Source organism: Bos mutus, chromosome 1 (genome assembly GCF_027580195.1).
Source record: "Bos mutus isolate GX-2022 chromosome 1, NWIPB_WYAK_1.1, whole genome shotgun sequence".
Classification (NCBI taxonomy): Eukaryota; Metazoa; Chordata; class Mammalia; order Artiodactyla; family Bovidae; genus Bos; species Bos mutus.
The window spans coordinates 97,645,920-97,670,075 of NC_091617.1; the positions used below are offsets into that span (position 1 = coordinate 97,645,920).

The 24,156-nt window shown below is 36.6% G+C and overlaps 1 protein-coding gene across 1 annotated transcript in view; it reads right to left on the minus strand.

The window, feature by feature from the left end:
- Positions 1–24,156, minus strand: part of LOC102265950 (multiple epidermal growth factor-like domains protein 6) — a 694,000-nt gene that overhangs the window by 248,422 nt on the left and 421,422 nt on the right. The window contains exon 6 of the mRNA XM_070360521.1: positions 1,501–1,623. Within this exon, the coding sequence (XP_070216622.1) occupies positions 1,501–1,623 (123 nt within the window). The remainder of the gene's footprint in view (positions 1–1,500; positions 1,624–24,156) is intronic.

Below are 24,156 nucleotides of genomic sequence, written 5' to 3' on the forward strand. Positions count from 1 at the left end.
ACACATGCACACCCTTACAGACAGAGGACCATGCCTGGAATGAAACTTGTCTCAGAAAGTTCCAGATGTAGTCACCCTCAAACATATGGTTGTCTACTTGCAGCCCATCCTGTTGCTATGTGCCAGAGATGGTCCAGAAGAGAATGAGCTGCACTGCCTCCTGAAAATCTGAGAAATTCTCCAACCTACTCACATCCACAACTTGTGTTGTCTTGGCAGTCCCAACAAACCCACAGCCCCAGTCCCAGACACCTTCAGTGGGATGACGTTTGTTTCTCATTTTCTCCCATTAACTTACTCATACACGTCCCATTAGGCATTGACATTGTCAGGGGAAAAATTGAGTTTGATTTTGTAAGGTCAATGGGGAAACCAAATGAATGCATTCCTATGTGATTTAAAGAAAAAGGCTGAATACATTAAATGCTCAAGCATTTAAATGGTAAAAATAGATAGGGAAAAAGTCAGAAAGGACAGTTAAAAAGCGTGGTACAAGAGATTATTATATTTTGGGTATCTCTTCTCTTTTAGAAGACAAGGAAGGGGTCTCTGGTCCCAATTACTTTCCCAATCTGGGAAACAATGTGGTCATAAATTAGACTACAATCCATAGTTATCATTTGAATACCTACTATAGCCACTCGCTATGCTAAGTGCTTTAGATGCATTATCTTATTTAATTCCCACAGCAACTTTTGTGGTTTTTGGAGCTACCATTATCCTAAATTTTACAGACAACGAAAGAGTCTTAGCAAGATTAAATAACATGCCCAAGGTTACAGAAATTGTAAGTGACAGAGTTGAGACTAAAATCCAGGTCTCTTTGAATTCAATGTACTTAACCTCATTCTATAATGTCTTAAAACACTATTCTGTAAAGTTTTTGGCTTATGTTTCAATCTTTGCCTCTAATCAGTGAGCTCCTTCAGGGCAGAATTTATTTCTCATTAATTTTTATATCCCTAGAGCATGGAATAATGCCTGATAAAGAGCAGCAACTCAATGACTGTCAAATGAACAAAATGATGAATTAATAAATAAAGGAAGGAGGGAATTAATTTTAAAAGGAGTCAGAAAATGGAAGTTTGTGGGGAAAAAGCTAATTCTGTATCAAAAATACTGTTCCTGTGGTTGCTTTTGCATCTCTTTATTTCTATTGTAACAAGACACGAGTATTTTATGATAAGCACCACTTTCACTTTAGAATTAAACAAAATGCTTTCACAAATATGTACTTTACCCAGGGATTTAAATGAATGATTGAAATTCCATAATCAGAACATGACACAGCCAAACCAGTGTATAATCATGTTTCTTATAATAAGCTACTTGAAGTGTTCTTAGGGTTACAATTTTGTAATCTAGACATGAGAGGAAGATCTGTGCTCTTGACAACATTCAGCACAGGCATTTCAACTGGCTCTGGATCAAAGACCTCCCCCTCTTTTGCATTACATAGATGGTCTCTCTTATCAGGAAGCAGACAGTCCCAACTCTTACCTCTACATCCTCTGCCATCTTCCTCCAGCTTCTGGCCAGCTTGACACTTGCAGTAATAACTGCCAATTGTATTACAGCATTGGTCCTGACAGCCACCATTGTCAGAGCTACATTCATTTATATCTGCAATTGAATATATAAACAGAAATTAGCTTCCTATAGCTAGACACACAAAAAGACTTCAATGGCTCTCCTAAAAGTATACCATCACAGCATGACATCACCATTTGACCTCAGATGAAATGAGATAAAATTATAATACCTTACTTTAATTAACATACTCCAGTTTTAGCTAACACACTCCAGTTTTGGTGTAAAGAAAAAGACAGGTCATAATCTTTGGTATTTGATATATTTTTGAACTGTGTCCTAAGGGCTTTTCTAAATTTAGGGAATTTGGAGGCTTATGGTGCAGATCAAGAAATTTCACATCCAAGTCATCATTTCAGGATGAGATTGAGAAGAGGAACTAGGAAGTTAGAACACAAGGTCACTTATTCATCCATTAAATGTTTGGCTGCAGGTTTCTCAGATAAATAATTATTGAAGTACAAGCTGGAATCAAGATTGCCGGGAGAAATATCAATAACCTCAGATATGCAGATGACACCGGCTTTATGGCAGAAAGTGAAGAAGAACTAAAGAGCCTCTTGATGAAAGTGAAAGAGGAGAGTGAAAAAGTTGGCTTAAAGCTCAACATTCAGAAAACGAAGATCATGGCATCCGGTCTCATCACTTCATGGGAAACAGATGGGGAAACAGTGGAAACAGTGGCTGACTCTATTTTGGGGGGCTCCAAAATCACTGCAAATGGTGATTGCAGCCATGAAATTAAAAGATGCTTACTCTTTGGAAGGAAAGTTATGACCAACCTAGACAGCATATTAAAAAGCAGGGACATTACTTTGCCAACAAAGGTCCATCTAGTCAAGGCTATCATTTTTCCAGTAGTCATGTATGGATGTGAGAGTTGGACTATAAAGAAAGCTGAGCGCCGAAAAATTGATGCTTTTGAACTGTGGTGTTGGAGAAGACTCTTGAGAGTCCCTTGGACTGCAAGGAGATAACCAGTCCATCATAAAGGAGATCAGTCCTGAGTGTTCATTGGAGGGACTGATGAAGCTGAAACTCCAGTACTTTGGCCACCTGATGCAAAGAGCTGACACATTTGAAAAGACCCTGATGCTGGGAAAGATTGAGAGCAGGAGGAGAAGGGGACGACAGAGGATGAGATGGTTGGATAGCATCACTGACTCAATGGACGTGGGTTTGGGTAGGCTCTGGGAGTTGGTGACGGACAAGAGTTGGTGACTCGCAAAGAGTCAGACACGACTGAGTGACTGAACTGAACTGAACTGAATTGAATTGAACTGAATCACTATATCTTTAAGTCTTCCCTGTAGCTCAAAGGATTAAGAGTTCTCCTGCAATGCAGGAGACCATGGTTTGATTCCTGGGTCAGGAAGATCCTCTGGAGAAGGGAATGGGAATCCACTCCAGTATTCTTGCTTGGGAAATCCCATGGACAGAGAAGACTGGCGGGCTACAGTCTGTGGGGTCGCAAAGAGTTGGACACGACTGAGCAACTAACACTACTATTATATCTTTGGCATTACACTAGACAGTGTAGGGGAAGGTAAAAGGGTCATGATTTCATGATTTCCAGTGGTTCAAATCCAGCTGGGGTGGAGGACTACACAGAAGTGTGATGTGGTTGTGTCCATGTGCTGGATATGTCCACAGCCCACTTCTTAACTTGTGTTCAGAAAGCACCCTTACAGATAGGGCTTGATTTTATGTACATCCAACCAGCTTCCAGTTGCTAAGCATTCCAAATTATCTGTAGGTTTGATAGTGAGTGGCCTGTTCTGCTCAAAGTAGCCACTTCTGTACGCTGACTTGCTGACAATGGTATTTGTTTTATGAGGTAATTGTGGCTGGAAGAGAGAGACAGTGGAGAGGGCAGAAAGGAAGTGGGGGGTAGCAAGTAAAGATGGGAGAGTGAAGAAGAGAGAGATGGGGGTGGGCAATGAGCTAAGTCAGGAGCAACAGAAGAAGCTGACAATGTAGAAGCATTGCCAAAGGGGAGATGAGTCTCCATAATGGTAGAATCAAGACTGCAGAGCACTGATAACTAAAAAAAAATGATACAGAGTGGGGATGGTGCACCTCAACTGGATAAAACTGATTTTGCCTGAGGCCTGGCTCTGCAGCTGTAGAAATAAATTTTATTAGTTTTTAGGTAAATTTTTGGAGAAGGCAATGGCACCCCACTCCAGTACTCTTGCCTGGAAAATCCCATGGACAGAGGAGCCTGGTAGGCTGCAGTCCATGGGGTCGCTAAGAGTGACTTCATTTTCACTTTTCACTTTCATGTATTGGAGAAGGAAATGGCAACCCACTCCAGTGTTCTTGCTTGGAGAATCCCAGGGACAGGGGAGCCCGGTGGGCTGCTGTCTATGAGATCGCACAGAGTCGGACACGACTGAAGCGACTTAGCAGCAGCAGCAGCAGGTAAATTTTCACTGAAGTGTGCCATACACATACAAAAGTAAACATGTCTTAAGTTTTGTTAGGGGAAGCACACTGACTGAAACCGCCCACCCTGGCCAGGCCCCTACTAACCATTTGCATGAGTTGTTTTACAACAGGAGGTCCTGGTAAGGAACATGGAACTAATAAGCCACCACCAACTGGAAGAGTTCAGGAAAGGTCAAAAGGAGACACCACGTGTCCGACCACCTCCCAGAATCCTTCTTGCTGGTATCCATCTTGGCTGAGTGATGTTTGCACCACCAGGAAGGACTCTGAGTCCAAATGATTGGCTAAAGACAACCGGGAAACTAATCCCATCACCATAAAACCCAAACTGCAAGCCACGTGGCAGAGCAGTTCTCCTGGGTTCCCTTACCCTACTGCTCTCCACCCCGGTGCCCTTTCCCAATAAAATCTCTTGCTTTGTCAGCACATGTGTCTCCTCAGACAATTCATTTCTGAGTGTAAGACAAGAGACCACTTTCGGGCCCTGGAAGGGGTCCCCCTTCCTGCAACAGTTTGGTAAGTTTTCAAACATAAAATATAGCAATGCAACCCCAAGAAACAGACCATTGCTAACATCCAGAGTGTTCTGCCTAGCCGAAGGTAACAACCATCCAAATCTTTAACACTATAGGTTAGTTTTGTCTTTCTGAGTTCTACATAACTGATCATACTGTGCATATTTTTGTGTCCGTCTTCTTTTGTCCAGTATTCTGTTTGAGATTATGAAACTGTACCTGTAGTCTGTTCATTTTTATTCCTGTATATCATTCACATATATGAATATACCATATTTTTTATTTACTCATTTCATAGTTAATGGGAATTTACCTATTTTCTTATTTTTGGTTATTGTAAAGAGTGTCTCGATGAACATCCTCACACATGCCTTTGATAGACCTACATATACATTTCTGTTGGGTAATATATCTAGGATTGGAATTGCTGGGTCAAAAGCTATGTTAGATTCTGCTTTAGTAGTACAGCCAAATAGTCTTCTAAAGAGGCGATTCTAATTTACACTCCCATCAGTGGTGTGTTAGAGACCAGATGCCACTCGTCCTTTGTAGTGCTTGGGATATTCTATTTTGTCTTGTTTTTCATTTTAGCTCTTCTGGAGAGTATACAGTAGCATCACATTGTGATTTTAATTTGCATTTTCCAGGTGATTAATTAGGTTAAGTACCTTTTTCATGTTATTGGCCATTTGGATAAAATCTTGTTTAAGTGCTTATTCAAATATTTTGTCCATTTGTTCAATCAATTCTTAAAACACTGGTTCGTTAACTAGTGGATCACATAGAATGCTAGAGAAATTGTAGCAGTATTTATCCTTGTATGGCTTCTGAAATTATAAAGATACATTTTAACATTTCACTGTAAGGAATACTGTGTACTGTAGGGTGTTTTTTTTTTAATAGATTACTTTTATCAGATTAGGAAAGTTCCTGTCTATTTTAGTTCTTAAGTATTTGTATCACAAAGAGGCCATTTTTCCACTTTTTTCTATTATCTTAAAAAATTTTGTTTAAGGTTTCTTCTTACTTACATGTTTGGAAGAATTCAGTTATAATACTGTCTGGGCCTGGGATTGTGTTTGTGTATGTGTGTATGTGTGCATTGACTTTTAATTATTGATTCCACTTTTAAAATAAATAAGAATAAGAATATTCATATTTTCATTTAAACATGTTAGACAAACTATGTTTGAAGGAATTTGTCCATTTCATATAAATATTCAAATTTATTACTGTTAATTTATTCATAACATTCTCATACCATCTTTTTAATGCCTGTTCAATTTGTAGGAAGGTTCTTTTCCCGTTCTTGAAATAAATAATGTGCATCTTCTCTTTTCACCTCCATCAGATTTTTGTCTATTTATCTAGTTGGAAAACCCTGAATGAATAATTTGGCCAACCCAATATCTTCATATTTTCCAAGGACAAACTTTTGGCTGTATTGATTTCTTTCAGTGCTCTGCTTCTAAGTTCTTGATTTTGAAATTTAGTTAACTGAGTTTTGGCTTCTTTAAAAATATTTCTGATTACCTATAAGTATAAAACAAACCATCTTTAAACTAAGTGACTTGTAGAGGCAATTTACTATTATCTTTCACATTTCTGGGGATTGGAGAGTCACCTGGGTGGTCCTTATTTGGGTTTTCACATATGCTAGCAGTCAGGTGACAGCTTGGGTTAGATTTGCATACAGGTTTATTCATTCAGATATTGGGATTTGGGCTGAGAGGAACATGGGCTTCCCAGTGGCTCTAGTGGTAAAGAACTCCCTGCAATGCAGAAGATGCTGGTTTGATCCCTGGGTTGGGAGGATCCCTTGGAGGAGAGCATGGCAACCCATTTCAGTACTCTTTCCTGGAGAATCCCATGGACAGAGGAGCCTGGCAGGCTACAGTCCACAGAATCGCAAAGAGTTGGACACATCTGAAGCAACTGAGCATGCACACAATTGGAACATATGAGAGACTGCTCGGGCATCTCTCTTTATTTCCATATGCCTAACTTTGAATTTCTCATTGCCTGGTGGTCTCAGGATAAAGACATTTTACCAATACATGGTGGTTATCATTACCCAGAGAGACAATTCTAAGAGATCCAACAGAGGCTGTAAGGATTCTAATGACCTAGCTTTGAAAGTCACATAGCGTCCCTTCTTATACATCTATTGGATAATGCAGGCACAGGTGAGCTGAGATTCTAGGAGATGGAAGAATTTCTTCTCACAATATGGGCTTTGTAGGTATGTCCAGTGAAGCAAGAAATTGATGGTAGTCTTCTTGGAGAGAGTGTATCACCCTGATATGTTCGTTTAAGCCTATACATTTTCCTAAAAATAAGGATTATCTGCATCCCACAGGCTTTGCTGTGTTATGACTTAATTATCATTCAACTCAAAATACTTCCTAATCTAAATCAACATTTTTTTGTTTGGGTCATTTTAGGTATATTTGGGGGATTTTCAAACATTTTATGAACTTCGAATCATCTTGTTATTATGAAATGATAGATTAATTCTCCTGTGTATAGAGAATACGTTCTTCATGACTTCAGTTCTTCAAGATTTGTTAAGTCTTGATTTATATTCCAGCATATGGTCAATTTTGGTTTAAAAAATCTATATTTACTTGAAATATAATTATATTTATATTTTTAAATATTTATATCAAGTATATAATTTACTTGATATACTTACAGTTGCCAGGTGCTATGTTTTCTGTACGTATATATGAATATATGATTATGTGTGTATGTTAGCTGCTCAGTGGTGTCTGACTCTTTGTGACCCCATAGACTATACCTCACTGGGCTCCTCTGTTTATGGAATTTTCCAGGCAAGAATACTAGAGTGGGTTGCCATTCCCTTCTCCAGAGGGTCTTCCCAAACCAGGGATCGAACCCAGGTCTCCCACATTGCAGGCAGATTCAGATATTTCAAATATGTATGACACTTACACATTTAGGAAAAATGTATAATGAGGTCAAGTTTATTCATCACACTTCTCATATCTTTGTATCCTTATGAACTTTTAATGTTTGTCAATATATCAGTTAGTGAGAGGCATAGTAAATTCTCTCTGATTTCACATTTGTGTTTTATAATGGCAATTTTTGGTTTACTTATTTTGAAGCCCTATTATGAGTGGCAAACAAGTTTAGAATTTCCACATCTTCCAACAGATTAAACCTTTGCTACTGTAAAATGTTCCTCTTTAGCTCCAGCTACATTTTTTTAATTAAAATATAGGTATTAGAAAATATGGTCCTGTCTAAGACATGCCTAAGACACTTTGTCCATGCCAAAAAATTCTTGATATTTGGTCTTGTACAAAAACTCCATTAGACATCTTGTCCATAAGAAAACTGGTTCACACCAAAAGGTCCCAGATACTTGGCCTTGTCGAAAAACATTTTATTTTCTAAATTTTACTTTTAAATTTTTGTGTATTTGCTAAATTGAGAAATTATATTCATGTATCTTTGTATGTGTTATTTTAATATAACTAATATCTTTTAAACTATAGTACTATATCATTGACTTTTAATGTAATTACTCACATATTTGGATTAAATTTACCATTTATTTTCTTATTTTTCTAAATTTCCATATATTTTACATTACTTTTACTCTCTATATCCTTTTAAACTTATTATTTTTAGTGTTTTATATGCACTCTTTATTAGGTTGTCAGTTAAATATTACTTTATTATCCTTTTAGTGGTTACTGTAGATATTACAATATCTATTATTAAAGTCTAATATAAATTAGTATTTTAATCACTTCCCTGACAATCCTAGGAACTTTAACATCTTTATGCTTTTCCTGCTTTTTATATTATTTTTATTATGTTTTTGAATTTCAGATATTTAGAAGGCATAAGGATTTATTGTTTCTATTTTACATAGTCAATAGTAATTTAGCTTTATCCATGTATTTGCCTTTTCTGATATTTATCATTGCTTCTTTTACCTATATGCTTCTTTTTGGAATAATTTTCCCACTGTCTGAAAACTGCTTTTAGTGTTTCTCTTCCTACGGATTTGCTGGCAATGCTATTTTTCCAGATTTTGTTAGGAAATGACATTTTTTCACTGAATTTTTAAATAAACTTAAACAATTTAGAACATTTTCAGATTTACAAAAAAATTGCAAAGATAGAGAGTTCCCATATACCCCATTTATTTCATATTCCATTAGTATACATATCTACTTTAGGATGGTACACTTGTTTTAATTAATGAGCCAATATTGGTACATTATTAAATAAAATCCATACTTCATTTAGTCTTTCTTAGTTTTTAACCTAACTTCCTTTTTCAGTCCCAGGATCCCTTCCAGGGTAACATGTTACATGTAATTGTCATGTTCCCTTAGGTTCTTGTTGGCTTTAACAGTTTCTTGGCTTTTCCTTGCCTTTGATGACCTTGACAGTTCTGAGCAGTACTGCCAGGTAGCTTACAGAATGTCTCTCAATTTGGATTTTTATGATGTTTATCTTATTGTTTGACTGGGATGGTGTGTTTTGAGGAGGAAGACCACAGCGGTGAAGTGCCATTTTCATGATCATATCAAGAGTACCCTCTAGCAGCACCTGACTTAGCCCTGTTGATGTCAGCCGTGATACCCAGGCTGACAGTGTCCGTCAGATTTCTCCACTGTAAGTTTGCTCTCTTCTTCCTTTCTGCACCAGTATTCGTTGGAATGAGGTCATTAAGCACAGCCGACATTTAAGGAGTGCAGATATCCTTCTGCGGTCCTCCTTCAGGGTGAGGTATATATGTAAGTTATTTGAAACTCTTCTGTACAGATTTGCCTATTCCTCCCATTTATCACACTATAATTTTTGAAAAGTATCTTCAGTGGAATAGAATCATAGATTGACAGCCATTGTCTTTAAGCATTTTGAAAGTGACATTTCATTATCATTTAAATTTCCTTTTGCATGTAATGTGACTGTTTTTCTCTGCCTACTTTTAAGATTTTCTTTTTGTTCTGTTTCTGATGTTTTACTATGATATGCTTTAATGTGTGGTGGTTCTTTTATTTTATAACTTTCCTCTTTGGAATTTAAGGTACATCATAATTCTATGGTTTGATGTCTTTAAGTTTTACAGAAATTGTTCTCACAATTTTGCCCATTTTATCTCTCTTCTTTTTAGCACTGCGTAACACTTATTTGTGAGACTTTTGATTTTTTTTTAATTTTATTTTATTTTTAAACTTTACAATATTGTATTAGTTTCACCAAATATCGAAATGAATCCGCCACAGGTATACCTGTGTTCCCCATCCTGAACCCTCCTCCCTCCTCCCTCCCCATACCCTCCCTCTATGTCACTTTTCTTATGATATTTTGTGTTTTGTTCTACTGTTTTTTTTTTCTTTATTTGCTTCCATCTAGATATGGTCTCGGAGAAGGCAATGGCACCCCACTCCAGTACTCTTGCCTAGAAAATCCCGTGGACGGAGGAGCCTGGTAGGCTGCGGTCCATGGGGTCGCTAGAGTCAGACCCGATTGAGCGACTTCACTTTCACTTTTCACTTTCATGCATCGGAGAAGGAAATGTCAATCCACTCCAGTGTTCTTGCCTGGAGAATCCCAGGGACGAGGAATCCTGGTGGGCTGCCATCTCTGGGGTCGCAGAGTCGGACATGACTGATGCGACTTAGCAGCAGCAGCAGCAGCAGATATGGTCTACTGACCTGTCATTTAGTCATTAATTCTATAAACAACTGTTCATAATACACCTTTAGTTCAATCTACTGCATTTTCCATTAAAGTTATTATATTTTTCATTTCTAAAATATATAGTTGATTATTTTGTAAATTCTATTTCTTAGGTGAAATTTTTCATTTCATCAACAATTTGCTCATTTTTACAAATCCACTCTTTTTTGACTTGCTTTATAATATTGAAGCTGGATCTTGTAAATATTTTTACTTTACCAGGTTGTACAATGATAAGCCTTAGTGAAGGGTACTGTAGGAATGCTGTAAGAGGAAGAGACATTAGTTTGACTCCAATGTTTTCTGTTTCAAAGGCATGTACACTGCAGCTGTCAGCAGGCTACTTTCCTCTCATTGGGAAGCTTACCTATCAGCAAGCAGCTATTTTTCCAGTGGTCCATACCCTTCAGCAAGTCTCACCAGTGCTCCATCAGCTTTCCATTGAATCTCACTGCCACCCCAGTGGGCAAGTTTCTGCCCACCATCCCTGGCCAGCAGCACCTCACCAAACTTTCATACCACCCATTGGGCAACAACTAAACCTCTCCAGTTAGATGTAAATTTCAACCTGGTGTGAAAACCGGGAGACTGTTTCTAACTTTGTTCCTTTCTTTGCATTATCCTTAAGTCCTGGACATCGTGACTTTTCCCTACATCTGCTAGTCCTATATTTTTTAACGTTCTTTTAACAATTTTTAATACTTTATCTCCAATTTTCAATTAGTAAGTTGTATAGTATGATTTCTTTTTTCCTGATTACTTCTTTGCTGTGGTTTCACAGTCTTACTCAACTCTGGGATACCTTATCTCCAGAATTTTGAGCTCTCAAACTTTGGATTCCATGATAGGTCTGAATTTGAATTTACATCTTCCCAACCTAGTGAGGCTGATGACTCTTCTTTCTGCCTTTTCTTCCTACTAGCAGCATCTTTAGGAATTTTCTACTATGTCACTAATGAATCAGTCCCTCAAGGGGAAACCTTGTCTCACTGATATTCCTGGCTGCCATGATATTTTCCAATGTCTTCAGATGAGTGATTTTTTTTTTTATATTACATACCACTTTTCTATTTGTGCTCAGCTAGAGAATTGGCCTGTTACCATATAGACCATTGTAGCCAGTAAAAGAATACCTGTCTACACTATTTCTTGATCGCCCTTACTTTTCCTTGCATCAAACCAAAGAAAACTCCATTAACTGAGGCATTATGTGCTTGTTTATTTTTCTTACAACATGAATCAGTCAATCAGCCAGGAATTCATGATTAACAAAGAATCAGTTCAGTTCAGTTGCTCAGTCGTGTCCGATGCTTTTCGACCCTATGAATCGCAGCACACCAGGCCTCCCTGTCCATTACTAGCTCCCGGAGTTCACTCAGACTCACGTCCATCGAGTCAGTGATGCCATCCAGCCATCTCATCCTCTGGCATCCCCTTCTCCTCCTGCCCCCAATCCCTCCCAGCATCAGAGTCTTTTCCAATGAGTCAACTCTTTGCATGAGGTGGCCAAAGTACTGGAGTTTCAGCTTTAGCATCGTTCCTTCCAAAGAAATCCCAGGGCTGATCTCCTTCACAATGGACTGGTTGGATCTCCTTGCAGTCCAAGGGACTCTCAAGAGTCTTCTCCAACACCACAGTTCAAAAGCATCAATTCTTTGGCGCTCAGCCTTCTTCACAGTCCAACTCTCACATCCATACATGACCACAGGAAAAACCATAGCTTTGACTAGACGAACCTTTGTTGGCAAAGTAATGTCTCTGCTTCTGAATATGCTATCTAGGTTGGTCATAACTTTCCTTCCAAGGAGTAAGCGTCTTTTAATTTCATGGCTGCATTACAAGACTCTAAAAATAGGTCCAGAGCCTTGCAAAATATCATAGAGAGAAAGAACAGTGAAAGCTCATTTCCTCAGAAATATCTGGGTACAAGTTTACATATTATTCTCTAAACTTAGTTTGCTGAGAAAAAAAGGAGATATGTTGGGATAGGTCAAGTATCAAGAGTCCTGTGATTTCACATTTAAGAATTTGTCCAAAAATATATTCCAATGGAATTCAACTCTGTTAGCACCTTTCCATACTTAACATCACACAGACCTCATAATGAACTAATAAAATCATTAAAATTGTGCTTATTCAAAAAAGCTATGGTCATTAAAAAGAAAACTGAAAGTCATATATATGTTAAACAAAGCATTTATTACAACTGAAATGTTCATCAATATGGAAATAAGTAAATTAAATGTATCACTTCAGTGCAGTCATTACAAGTCATAATTGTGATTTCTATAAATCAACATGGAGAACTATTATATTGAAATAGATTACAAATTGTTTCTCTGTTTTAGTTACAACTATAAAAGCTACATATTCTTATGAAGAAAGTTTGGAAAGATTAATAATTAAATAATTTGACATAATAATAGTAGAGTTATATCTTTTAAATTTTAGTTTTGGATGTAATATTATTTGTGCCATCATTACTTTAAAAAATAGGTGTGAGATGTATGGAAAAACCAATACAATATTGTAAAGTAATTAGCCTCCAATTAAAATAAATAAATTTATATTAAAAAAACAGAATAAAACAATAGATTATATAATTTTTGGTGACCATTCAAAGGGAAATTATTTCTTTTTTTTGGAGGGATAGATTTTTGCTGTCATTAAATTCTTATGGAAATCTGTTTGAACATAAGGACCATTGGATAAGACAATGAACATTTTCAACAGAGGCTTTTCCAAAATGTTAACATTTTCTGGGCTTCCCTGATAGTTCAGTTGGTGATGAATCCACCTGCAATGCAGGAGACCCCAATTTGATTCCTGGGTCAGGAAGATCCCCTGGAGAAAGGATAGGCTACCCACTCCAGTATTTTTGGGCTTCCCTTGTGGCTCAGCTGGTAAAGAATCTGACTGCATGGCAGGAGACATGGGTTTGATCCCTGGGTTGGGAAGATCCCCTGGAGAAGGGACAGGCTACCCACTCCAATATTCTAGTCTTGAGAATTCCATGGACTGTATAGTCCCTGGGGTTGCAAAGAGTCAGACACGACTGAGCAACATTTTCTACAACAATTTTTGACTAATATTGACCTGTACTAAAAGATGAGGCCTAACCTGTAAGTGAGTGTTAGTCATTCAGTCGCCTCCAACTCTTTGCAACCCCATGGATTGTAGCCTACCAAGCTCCTCTGTCTATGGAATTCTTCAGGCAAGAATACTGGAGTGAGTTGCCATTCCCTTCTCTAGGGGACCTTCCCAAACCAGGGGTCGAGTCAGGGTCTCCTGCATTGCAGGCAGATTCTTTACCATCTGAGCCACCAGGGAAGCCCAAGACCTAACCTATAACAGCATATTATGGCAAAATTAATCCACTTGAAAGCTGAATCAATATGGTCCAAATTGCCTCTGCCAGATTTTTACCTGAAATAAGTGCAGAATTTTTAAAAAGCAAAGTAATGCTGGTTTGCATACCCCAAAGAGGGCTTTGAAAAATAATCTATGCTTTTGGACCACATTTATACTTTCTATGTGTTTTCCAGTTCATCACAGTCTTTCCCACAACCTATCCCTTCTCACTCATTTAATCTCATTCATTTATTTTATTTAACTGGCTCTAAAGGCATCTGACTTGACCCTTCCTGGTCTTAAGACCTGGCTTCAAATCCTTGAAGATTCACATGTCTCTGTCAGGGAAGGCCTGGATAGGAATGGAGAGGAGGACAAGGAGAATGAACACTGTAGCATAACTTCTCTAAATCAGTAAGTGGGTTGACTTGCTTGTACTGCTTTTATATTGGGCAGCTCTCAACTTAAAATCTGTTTAAATAAACTGGTTGTTTTTGCTACTAAAAAATTTGAAAATCCTTTTCCTAGACTGTGACATCTGATCACGGGAGAGTTGACGACAAGGCTTTTTACTCCTAAAGAATGTAAATAAATGTATCTCTAGGAGATAATATGAGAGAAAACTGTCAGTAAAGACACCCAGTCTTGATTCTGAAATATTAAAATAATAAATATCATGTGGAAGAATCCCTTTCCACATATGTCTATTTACAAATGTCAAAATGAATTTACCATTCAGAAAACTCATAATCAGATTGATAAGATAGAGTTTACACATGAGCAAGAGTTAAAGAAATAAAAGACAAAATAATTAGTATGTAAAAATAATTAGTATTTAAAATAATTGGTCAAAATAGTATGTAAAAATAACATTAAAAGGGCTTAAAATATCTTCTGCTCAGGAAGAATTTTAGTAGCACATAAAACAGCTAATGATATTTTTACAAATATATTTTATTTTTTGGAACTAAAATAACAGCAGTAGTAAAAAAAAATAATAAAAGAAAGAAGCTGATAGATAGCCCTACATAAACTTTAAAGTCTATCATTCTGAGACCAAAATTAAAAGACAAGAAATGAAGACAACATTGACACATAAAAGGCAAAAGGGCAGAAATCATTAATATATTAAAAAGCTAGTATAAATCAAAAGGAAAAGGTGAACTATACCAAACAGAAATACGGTACAATGAAATAAACTGAAAAAAAATTAAAAATACAGATGTCTAATAAATGTCAAATGTTATTGAACGCTATTAATAATCAAACAAATTAAAATGAAAATAAAGTTAATACTATTCCTTCTTTATTAGATTTACAAAGATTAAAAGCAATGCTAATGTGTAAAATTATAAGGGTGTGGTAAAGGAACACACCATACATTCTTTGCTAGTAAGAGCACAAACTGAGAAATAGTTTCTGAGATTCAAGGGTCCACAAAAATCTGTATATGCATGCATATATTTGTCCACCAGCAATTCCTTCCAGAATATATCTTAAGGAGACAGTCAAAAGTTTCCATAATGATTCCTTATTTTTCAATGCCAGAGTAGGAAAAATAGAAATTGAATCTGAACAGTAGTAAGTATGTTATGACACATATGAATCAAGGAGCACTATACAACAACCATGTTCCAGGAGAATATCTATCTCTGCAAATGTTATGACACACAAAGAGTGTGTATATTTACATATACATATATAATGGCCATCCCACATATCTACTTATCTGTCAATACACTTTTTAAAATGCAAGGACATACTCAAATATGCTAAAGTGCTTGTCTTTGATTGAAGTGATTGCAGATGGCTTTTGCTTTGTTTTATTGCTATACACTTTAGTGCTTCCCAACTTTTTTACAATGAACATACTTTCAGAAAAACATCACAATAAATGCAATATATATATATATATATATAAAAATATATATATATATTTTCTATTTTTAAGTTAAGGCTAAAAGGTTCCTACCACCTTCCTTTCCCTTTTTATATACTCTCTGCCATGGTGCACAATTATATCATTTTTAGCGTTTTTACTTAAATTTTAGAATATGTAGTGTGCTATTAAAAAGTAGATGAATGAGCCTTATAATTTTGCTTGTTAAGCTGCTTTGTAATGAGCTTAAAGTGCTCAATGATATAGAATGTTGGCATTCTATTCAGTCCATTTCCTGTGGCCAAGGCTGTAGCAACGAATGAGTTGGACGGTCCCTACTTGAGAAGGCAACAATGCATGTGAATGCTTCTGATTTCTGGAGTAATCTTCATGTTCAAATGATAAAGATAGCATTTTAGAATATGCTCTGTGGAAGTTAAACAAGAGATGACTATCCTCCTGAAAACTAGACCCATGTTTATATACTGAAGAGTTGATAAAAGCGGAGGGTGTCACATTGTGTATAGCAAGTACCTCCTACCAGGGCTAAAGAAGAAACCCTTTAAGGACAAGCAAATATAACAAGCAGGTGAGTTCTCGGGGCAGGCCACACTTTCAAAAGCAATGGCTCTTATTATCAAGCTTAAGTCTGGATCTGCAAGGGCACCAATAAGAACAAAAGTAAACTCCTTTATGAGATATTTGAGGCTAACCTTACAGTTCTTGGGCTCTGATGGCTCAGATGGTAAACAATCTGCCAGCAATACGATAGACCTGGGTTCAATTTCTGGGTGCGGAAAAGAGCCCCTGGAGAAGGAAATGGCATCCCACTCCATTGTTCTTCCTTGGAGAATTCCATGGACAGAGGACCCTGGAGGGCTACAGTCCATAGGGTTCAAAGAATCACACACGAATGAGAGACTAACACTTTCACTTTCTATTCAAAGTTCTTAATTTTGTTATCTGTACAGTAAGCAGGAAAGGTATTTTATTAAGATAAGACTATTTCGAGGATCAACTGATATGAAACATTTAAAATAACACAGTTTCTAGCTTAAAATAAGCTCTTTAAATAGTAGCTTTTATTATTAACTAAACATTTGCTATTATTATTTATTTATACTTGAAAAGTCAAGTGTGATTCATAGAAAGCACTTGATTGTTCTTGTTTAATTTGTATTGAACATGAATTCAGTCTTAATGTGGATGGAATTATAAATTAATAGTAACATATATCATATTTCTTGCTCTACAGACAGAAATCTTAAAAACAATTTTGCTCTTCTTCCTATAACACTACTTTCATATAATCCTGTTGTATTTATATAAAATTTGAGGTGTTTTTTTTTTTTAATTGCCTAAATAATCCAACCAAAAGATAAGCTTCATTACTAGTATCTGTTCACTGGTCAGTTACATATTGACAATAGTAAATAAAAAAAATGTAAATATGCATTTCCAACTGTATTATTTTTTCACCTTTCTTTAAAAAGTAAAAGAAAGCAGGTGTACATTTGGTGACCTCAAATACTCAGAAAAAATATATATGAAAATATAAAATTTTTACCCACTGAAAAATCAGTGTTCATAAGTAAAAACTTGAAAGTCATTGGATTTTAAGATGTTTCTGAAAACCAAGTCAATACTTAAGGACTTAAAATTGCAGTTTTATAAAATACTCACTGCATGATAGATTTCAGGCTGTTTCATGTGTCCAATGTCATTCAAGGTTGCAAATAAATTTGGCCTTTCAAAAGCAAGATGAATGACAAAAATTCTCTGACATATAGCATGTCTTCCAGGTTAGGCATGACAAAAGTTCAATGATATCATCAAGGCTATCAATCCATCTGCAATGACATACTGCAGTCTCTTCAAGAATTAAATATGATGTTTGCAAGAGCAGTATTGCATTTCTGGTTGTAGGAAAAAAATAGAATTGCAAACACACAAAAAGATCTGTTAAATTACATACACAAATAAGCTATTAATTTCTATATTTAAACAAATTTGTGAATCTGGGTTTTTTATATTTGACCATTCTCCTAAAACATGCTTCTGTTTTGAAAATCACATGATCTACTTAGTCTATAGTTGTTGGGTTTTAGTGATTGCTTATACTGCTTTCAAGAACTAGCAAGTGCTGAACAGAGTTGGCCACAGAACAAAGTAAAGAGGCAGAATCAGAAGTGTTTCAATTTTTACTCACATCTTTCTCTAAACCAAATGTATTTGGTCCAACTTATCATGCATATTTTTGTTCTTACAGGACTGTTTTATGAAAATTACCCAAAAAGTCAGGCATATCTTACATATCATAGTCATTTTCAAATCAATAGACTTGCTGGAGTGAAGACCTAAGCTCCTTACTGCAATTAGCTTTTCCAGCAAATTAGTCAACTTCTGTTTAGGTCCCAGACTTAATGTAATTCTGTATAGGTTAAGATACGACAGTAATCAACATTTCTGGAAAATTCATATATGCCCAGATATAATTGGGGAATGCATTTAAACAATGTACTGGGTCTTTATGATCTCATTTTGAGATTACAGAATTATGAATGAATTATATTAACAATGTGTGTGTTCTGAATAATTTTGACAATGCCAATAATAACTAGTATATATGATTTTAATTCTAGGACTTTCCTTAAAATAGTGCATCTGTGGCTCCAGTTCAAGACTTCAGCACCTTGTTCGATTTTTAGACACTAAGAGTTGAGAACCTCAAACAAAAGTCTTGACTTTCATGAGTCTCCTAAGGCCCAGCCAAGCTCCTTCTTCTACTATTCATTACTGGCAGTGGAAAGAAAGGAGGAATGGGGAAATGTGTTAGACTACCACAGAGGAGAATCAGTCCTTATAGTCCAGTGACCTCACTCCTTATGTGACCCCTAGACAAAAAGGAAGAAACAATCACAGCTATAAGGCAATATGCACTGAACTTCATTCAGCCTCTGAGGCTCGAAGTTTGAATCCAAATTCTAACTCTTCTGTGAGAAACTGTGCAATTCACTTCACATTTGTGAGCTGTCTCTTCTTCATTTGAAAAAGAATATGATGACAATTCATAAAAATGTTGACAAATATAACTGTAATAACATCTACAAAAATGTTTTGCAAATTTTGAAGCCCAATATAAATGCACTCATGTCCTATACACAATTGCTTTGTTTTTCTTTCATATTTCTACTAAAAACTTCTTTAAAAGATTAATCAGAAATTCATATAGCAAGAAGAATTGTGAAACAATTAATTAGATTTTTTAATTGAAATATAGTTGATTTATTTTGTTGTTGTTATTTAGTTGCTAAGTCCTGTCCAACTCTTTTGTGACTCCGTGGACTATAGCATGCTAGGCTCCTTAGATTTTAATTGAAATATAGTTGATTTATTTTGTTGTTGTTATTTAGTTGCTAAATCCTGTCCAACTCTTTTGCAACTCCGTGGACTATAGCATGCTAGGCTCCTCTGTCCATGGGATTTCCCAGGCAAGAAAACTGGAGTGGGTTGCCATTTCCTGTCCAGGATTCTTTGCAACCCCACAGACTATAGCCTGCCAGTCTCCTCTGTCCAGGGGATTACCCAGGCAAGAATGCTACAGTGGGTTGCTATTTCTTCTCCAGGGGAGCTTCCTGACCCAGGGATCAAACCCACATCTCTTGCATCTCCTGCACTGGCAGGCAGATTCTGTTCCCACTAGCACCACATGGGAAGCCTTCTAATTTACAATATCATGTCATTTTCAGATGTACAACAGTGATTCTTCTTTTTGCAGATTATATTCCATTATAGGTTATTATAAGATATTGGGCATAATCCTCGGTGGTATCTAGTAAATCTCTGTTGGTTTTCTAGTTTATGTATAGTAGTTTGTATTTGCTAATCTCAAACTTTTAATTTGTCCCCCTCTCTTCTTCTTCCCCATTTGGTCACCATAAGCTTGTGTTCTCTGTCTGTGAGTCTGTTTCTATTTTGTATATAAATTTGTTTGTATTATTTTTTAGATTCCACTGATAAGTGATATCCTATAGTATTTTTCTTTCTTTGCCTGACTTATATCACTAAGCTCAACATTCTCTAGGTCCATCCATGAGGCTGTAAATGGAAAATTAGATTTTTATAGGAAAAACTTACATTAAACAATGGCTACTTTAAATGAAACCAGAGACATTGAAAAAAGGCCATTATATTATAGCATATCTTACATTTCTAGAGATATATTTATTTTTCAAGAATTTTTCAAAATATTAAAATCAATGTTATGCTGACATTAAATAACAATTCTAAAATTACTACCTTCTTATTGCAGTCCTCGTGTGTGCTCAGTCGCTCAGTTGTGTTCGACTCTTGATAACCCTAGGCACTGTAGCCAGCCAGGCTCCTCTGTACTTGGAATTGTCTAAGCAAGAACACTGGAGCAGGTTGCCATTTCCTTCTCCAGTAGCTCCTCTGACCCGGGGATTGAACCCACATCTCCTGTGTCTTCTGCATTACAGGTGGATTCTTTACCTGCTAAGCCGTCAGGGAAGCCCAATTATAGTCCTGTTAATAATTAGATATGTTTGAAATATTTGGGTGTATTTACAAAGCAATTTTAACTGAAAATTTTCTATTGAAACTAACAATCACATTGCTTCCTGGCAGGCTGAGACAGGTGAAGAAACTGTCTACAATGTGGGAGACCAAGTTTAAATCCCTGGTTGGGAAGATCCCTGGAGAAGGAAATGGCATTCTTGCCTGGAACATCCCATGGACAGAGGAGTCTGGTAGGCTACAGTCCGTGGGGTCATAAAAGAGTTGGACACGACTTAGTGACTAAACCACCACCACCTCCAAGTGCAATTGCCTTTAATTCAAATTCCCTATGTAATTTATGTATAACTCTTACCAAGTGACTGCAAAAAAATAGCTTCACAGTATGAAATGTTGGAAAGCTGAGTTTGTACAAAAACACAATCTTCTTGAACCGTTAGCTCTTATCCAGGAAGACAAAAAGTCATGACAAGTCTACAACACAGCTAAAAAAATCAGACAAGGAACTAAAACCAATTTGTTCTTTTGGTCTATATTTCCCTTACGCTATCAACAACATAAATTAGTCACAATTAATAATTATAATTACCAATTATATATTGCTTCACATAACTAACATTTTTATATTTACATCATATTCTCAGATTCTGGGTTACGTCTAAACTTCACAAACCAGGGAAGTAGAGTAGGCCTTATTTTTAATGACGGTACAATACAACTTTCTAAATTAAGGTAGCCATCGTTGAGAAACTTCTATCCCAGTAGAGTATTAAGAAATCACATGAACCTCTGTCACCTAAAATAAAATGAGATAATCTAAATCTATCTTTTAGCCAGATTGTCAAATCCTCTTTCATTCATGCATCATTATAGGACAATGGGAGAAACAGATGTCACAATAGTGCTAATAATGTTTGTTTCTCCATAACATTACTCCATCCTCCAGTGTGTCAAGAAGACAAATTTTAAATGGAACTATTTATTTATTTATGAAGTACAGGTCCCTCTATGATCTAGAAAATTTCCCAGTCCAAGGTATGACAAGTGCTGATAATTTCTGCATTGCAAACAAAACTGCTGACTTACATTCTAGAAATAAAGCAACTGATAGTCTATGAGTTATAGTTACACCTTTTTCCTAATAATTTATTGAGATATCTTTTGCAAATACAAATTGTACATATTTAAGGTACACAATTTGATGTTTTGATGTATATATGTACATTGTGCAAAGATCAGTCACCACAGTCAACATAAAAAACATATTCGTTACTTCTATATAATTGCCATTATGTGTGTGTTTGTGTGTGTGTGAAGATTTACTATATAAGGAACTCATACAACTCAATGGCAAAAAACCAAATATATCAATTAAAAAAATGGACAAAGGAACTAATTAGAAATTTCTCAAAAGAAAGCATAGAAATAACAAACAAGTGTTGAAAATGTACTCAACATCACTAATCATCAGGTAAATGAAAAGAAAAATCTCAATGACATGTCACCTCACACTTGTTAGAATAGCAAATATCAAAAACAAAACAAGTAACAAGTGTTGGTGAGGATGTGGAGAGAAAGCCACCTTGGAGCACTGCTACTGCTGCTGCTGCTGTTAAGCACTACGAGGGGGAGTGTAAGTAGGTCTAACCATCATGAAAAACAATACTGAGGTTCCTCAAAAAATTTAAAAAATAGAATTATCAGATGACCCAGTAACCCTACTTCTGGATGTATATCTGAAGGTTGTGAAATATGAATCCTGAGATATCTGCACTTCTAAGTTCTTTGCAGCATTTTTCACAATAGCCAAGACACGAAAACCACCTAAATAAATGTTCATCAATGGTCTTATGTAGCAGTCCCCAAGCTTTTAGGTACCAGGGACAGGTTTCCTGGAAGACAATTTTTCCATGGCCCAGGGGTTGGGAACCCCGATCTAATAGATAAGGAAAATATAGTATATATGTAGAATGGAATACTATTCAGCCTTAAAAATAAGGGAATCCTGCCATTTGCAACACATGGATGAATCTGGAGAACATCAGGCTAAGTGAAACAAGCCAGGGACAGAAAGACAAACACAACATAACCTCATTTTAATGTGAGATCGAAAATAATGAAACCGTGGAAGCAGAGTAGACTGGTGGTCACCTGGAGAAGAGAGGAATGGGAAATGAGGTGATACTAGTCAAAGTAAAAAGTTTTAGTTGTATACGATGAATGGTTTTTGGAGATCTAATGTACAGCACGACAATGATGGCTAATATTATACAGTCATTTCCTCAGCAAATATTTACTCAACGGCTTCTTCATGTTGGGCCTGAAGGATCCAAGGATAAAACCCGTTATTATTATTATTTTTTTAAGATAAGCCTGTAAGCTTACTGGCTAGTGTAGGAGATGTGATTCAAGTTGCTGTAAATAAACTAAAGGCAAGATTGAAATTCAAGCTCACTAAAATCTAAGTTTTCTGGCTCCAAAGCAGTTTCAGTCTTTTCTACTCCAAGTTGCCTATTCAGAAATTATTGCACCATTAAAAAAAAAATCACTGTTTCCCCCTCTATCTAAACTGCCATGTCATTTTACTATAGTTAGAAATCATTACTTAGATGATGCAACATATATCTACCAATCATTGGACAGTCAGCTTTTACAATGATGACAGTTGATATGTTTATGATCCCATTAAACATTTTCTTATTCTTCCATCATTTAATTTTCAGTCATAAAAGGAAAAGTTCACTATGCAAAAACATTCTGTTCTCTCAGAAATAATGATTTGTAAAGAGAGATTTTTGCAGCATATTCATGTAACATGAAGGCTTTACTTAAACCTGAGTGTGACTGTTGCATGCTCAGTCATGTCCAACTCTGCAACCCCACAGACTGTGTCCCCTCAGGCTCCTCAGTCCATGGAATTTTCCAGGCAATACTGGAGTGAGTTGCCATGCCCTTCTCCACAGGATCTTCCTGACCCAGGGATTGAACCCATGTCTCTTGCATCTTTTGCTCTGGGAGGCAGATTCTTTACCACTCTGCCACCTGGGAATCACCTTAATCCTGAAGGAATGTGCATAAATCTTGAACTTCACTTTCTGGCTAAGGAGTAAGAGTGGCTCTGGAGTCAGAGTGGGTCCAGATTCCGGCTCTAATACTTGTCCACTGTATGACTGTTACCAATAGAGTTGCTACATAACAAAAAATGTCAAAATCTGGTAGTTTAAAAACAACAGTTATTTTATTGTCTCAGTTTCAGTGGGTCACGGATATGGGACAGGCTTGGTGAGGTCGTTCTGGCTCCACCCATGTAGTCGTAGTCAGATAGCAGCTGGAGGTAGAGGACAGAGGGGAATGGAGCTGCTGGGACTAGGCAGGCACACCTCACTCTCTCTCTGTAATCTCAACATTGCCCAGAAGGCCTCTCATTCAGGCTACTTTGGACTTCCTCAAAGCATACTGGTCTCGGGCAGGCAGACTGGCAGCATTTCAGCTCAGGGCTCCATTGCAAGTGTTCCAGTGATCAAGGTGGGTACTGTATCTACTTTCCGGACCTAGCCTTGGAAGTCACTTACTGTCACTTCTGCCACATTTTGTTAGTTTCATCAGAGTCCCAAACCTGTCCAGATTCAAGCAGAGGAATTAGACCTCCTCTTTTCATATGGAGATGGCAAAGTGCAGTAAGAACCCGTGGAAAAGGAGGCATTGCTGGAAAATAAAATCTTTGGAAAATATAGCATCTGTGGAAAATAAAGTCTCCCTCAGTAAGTTAGCTAACTTTTCTGTGCCTCAGTTTCCTTATCTATCAAATAAGTATAATATATGGCCCTTCACAGTATTCTTGAAGTTTAAAGGAGTTAATTTAGTTTAGGTGCTCAGAACAGTGCAAGATGTCATTTTCATGTATTTTATTTTTAATTTAATTTAAAATTTAGATTTTATTATCATTAGTATCTTCAGGTCTCAATTCAAGTATCACTTCTTCTGTGGAGCTTTCCTACTATTCACAGTGCCTTTTCATTCTCTCTGCAAGCTTATTATGACTTCAGATTGCTTCTTTTCTAATCTACTTTTTCAGATTGTATTGTAATTTGATGTTCATAGGCC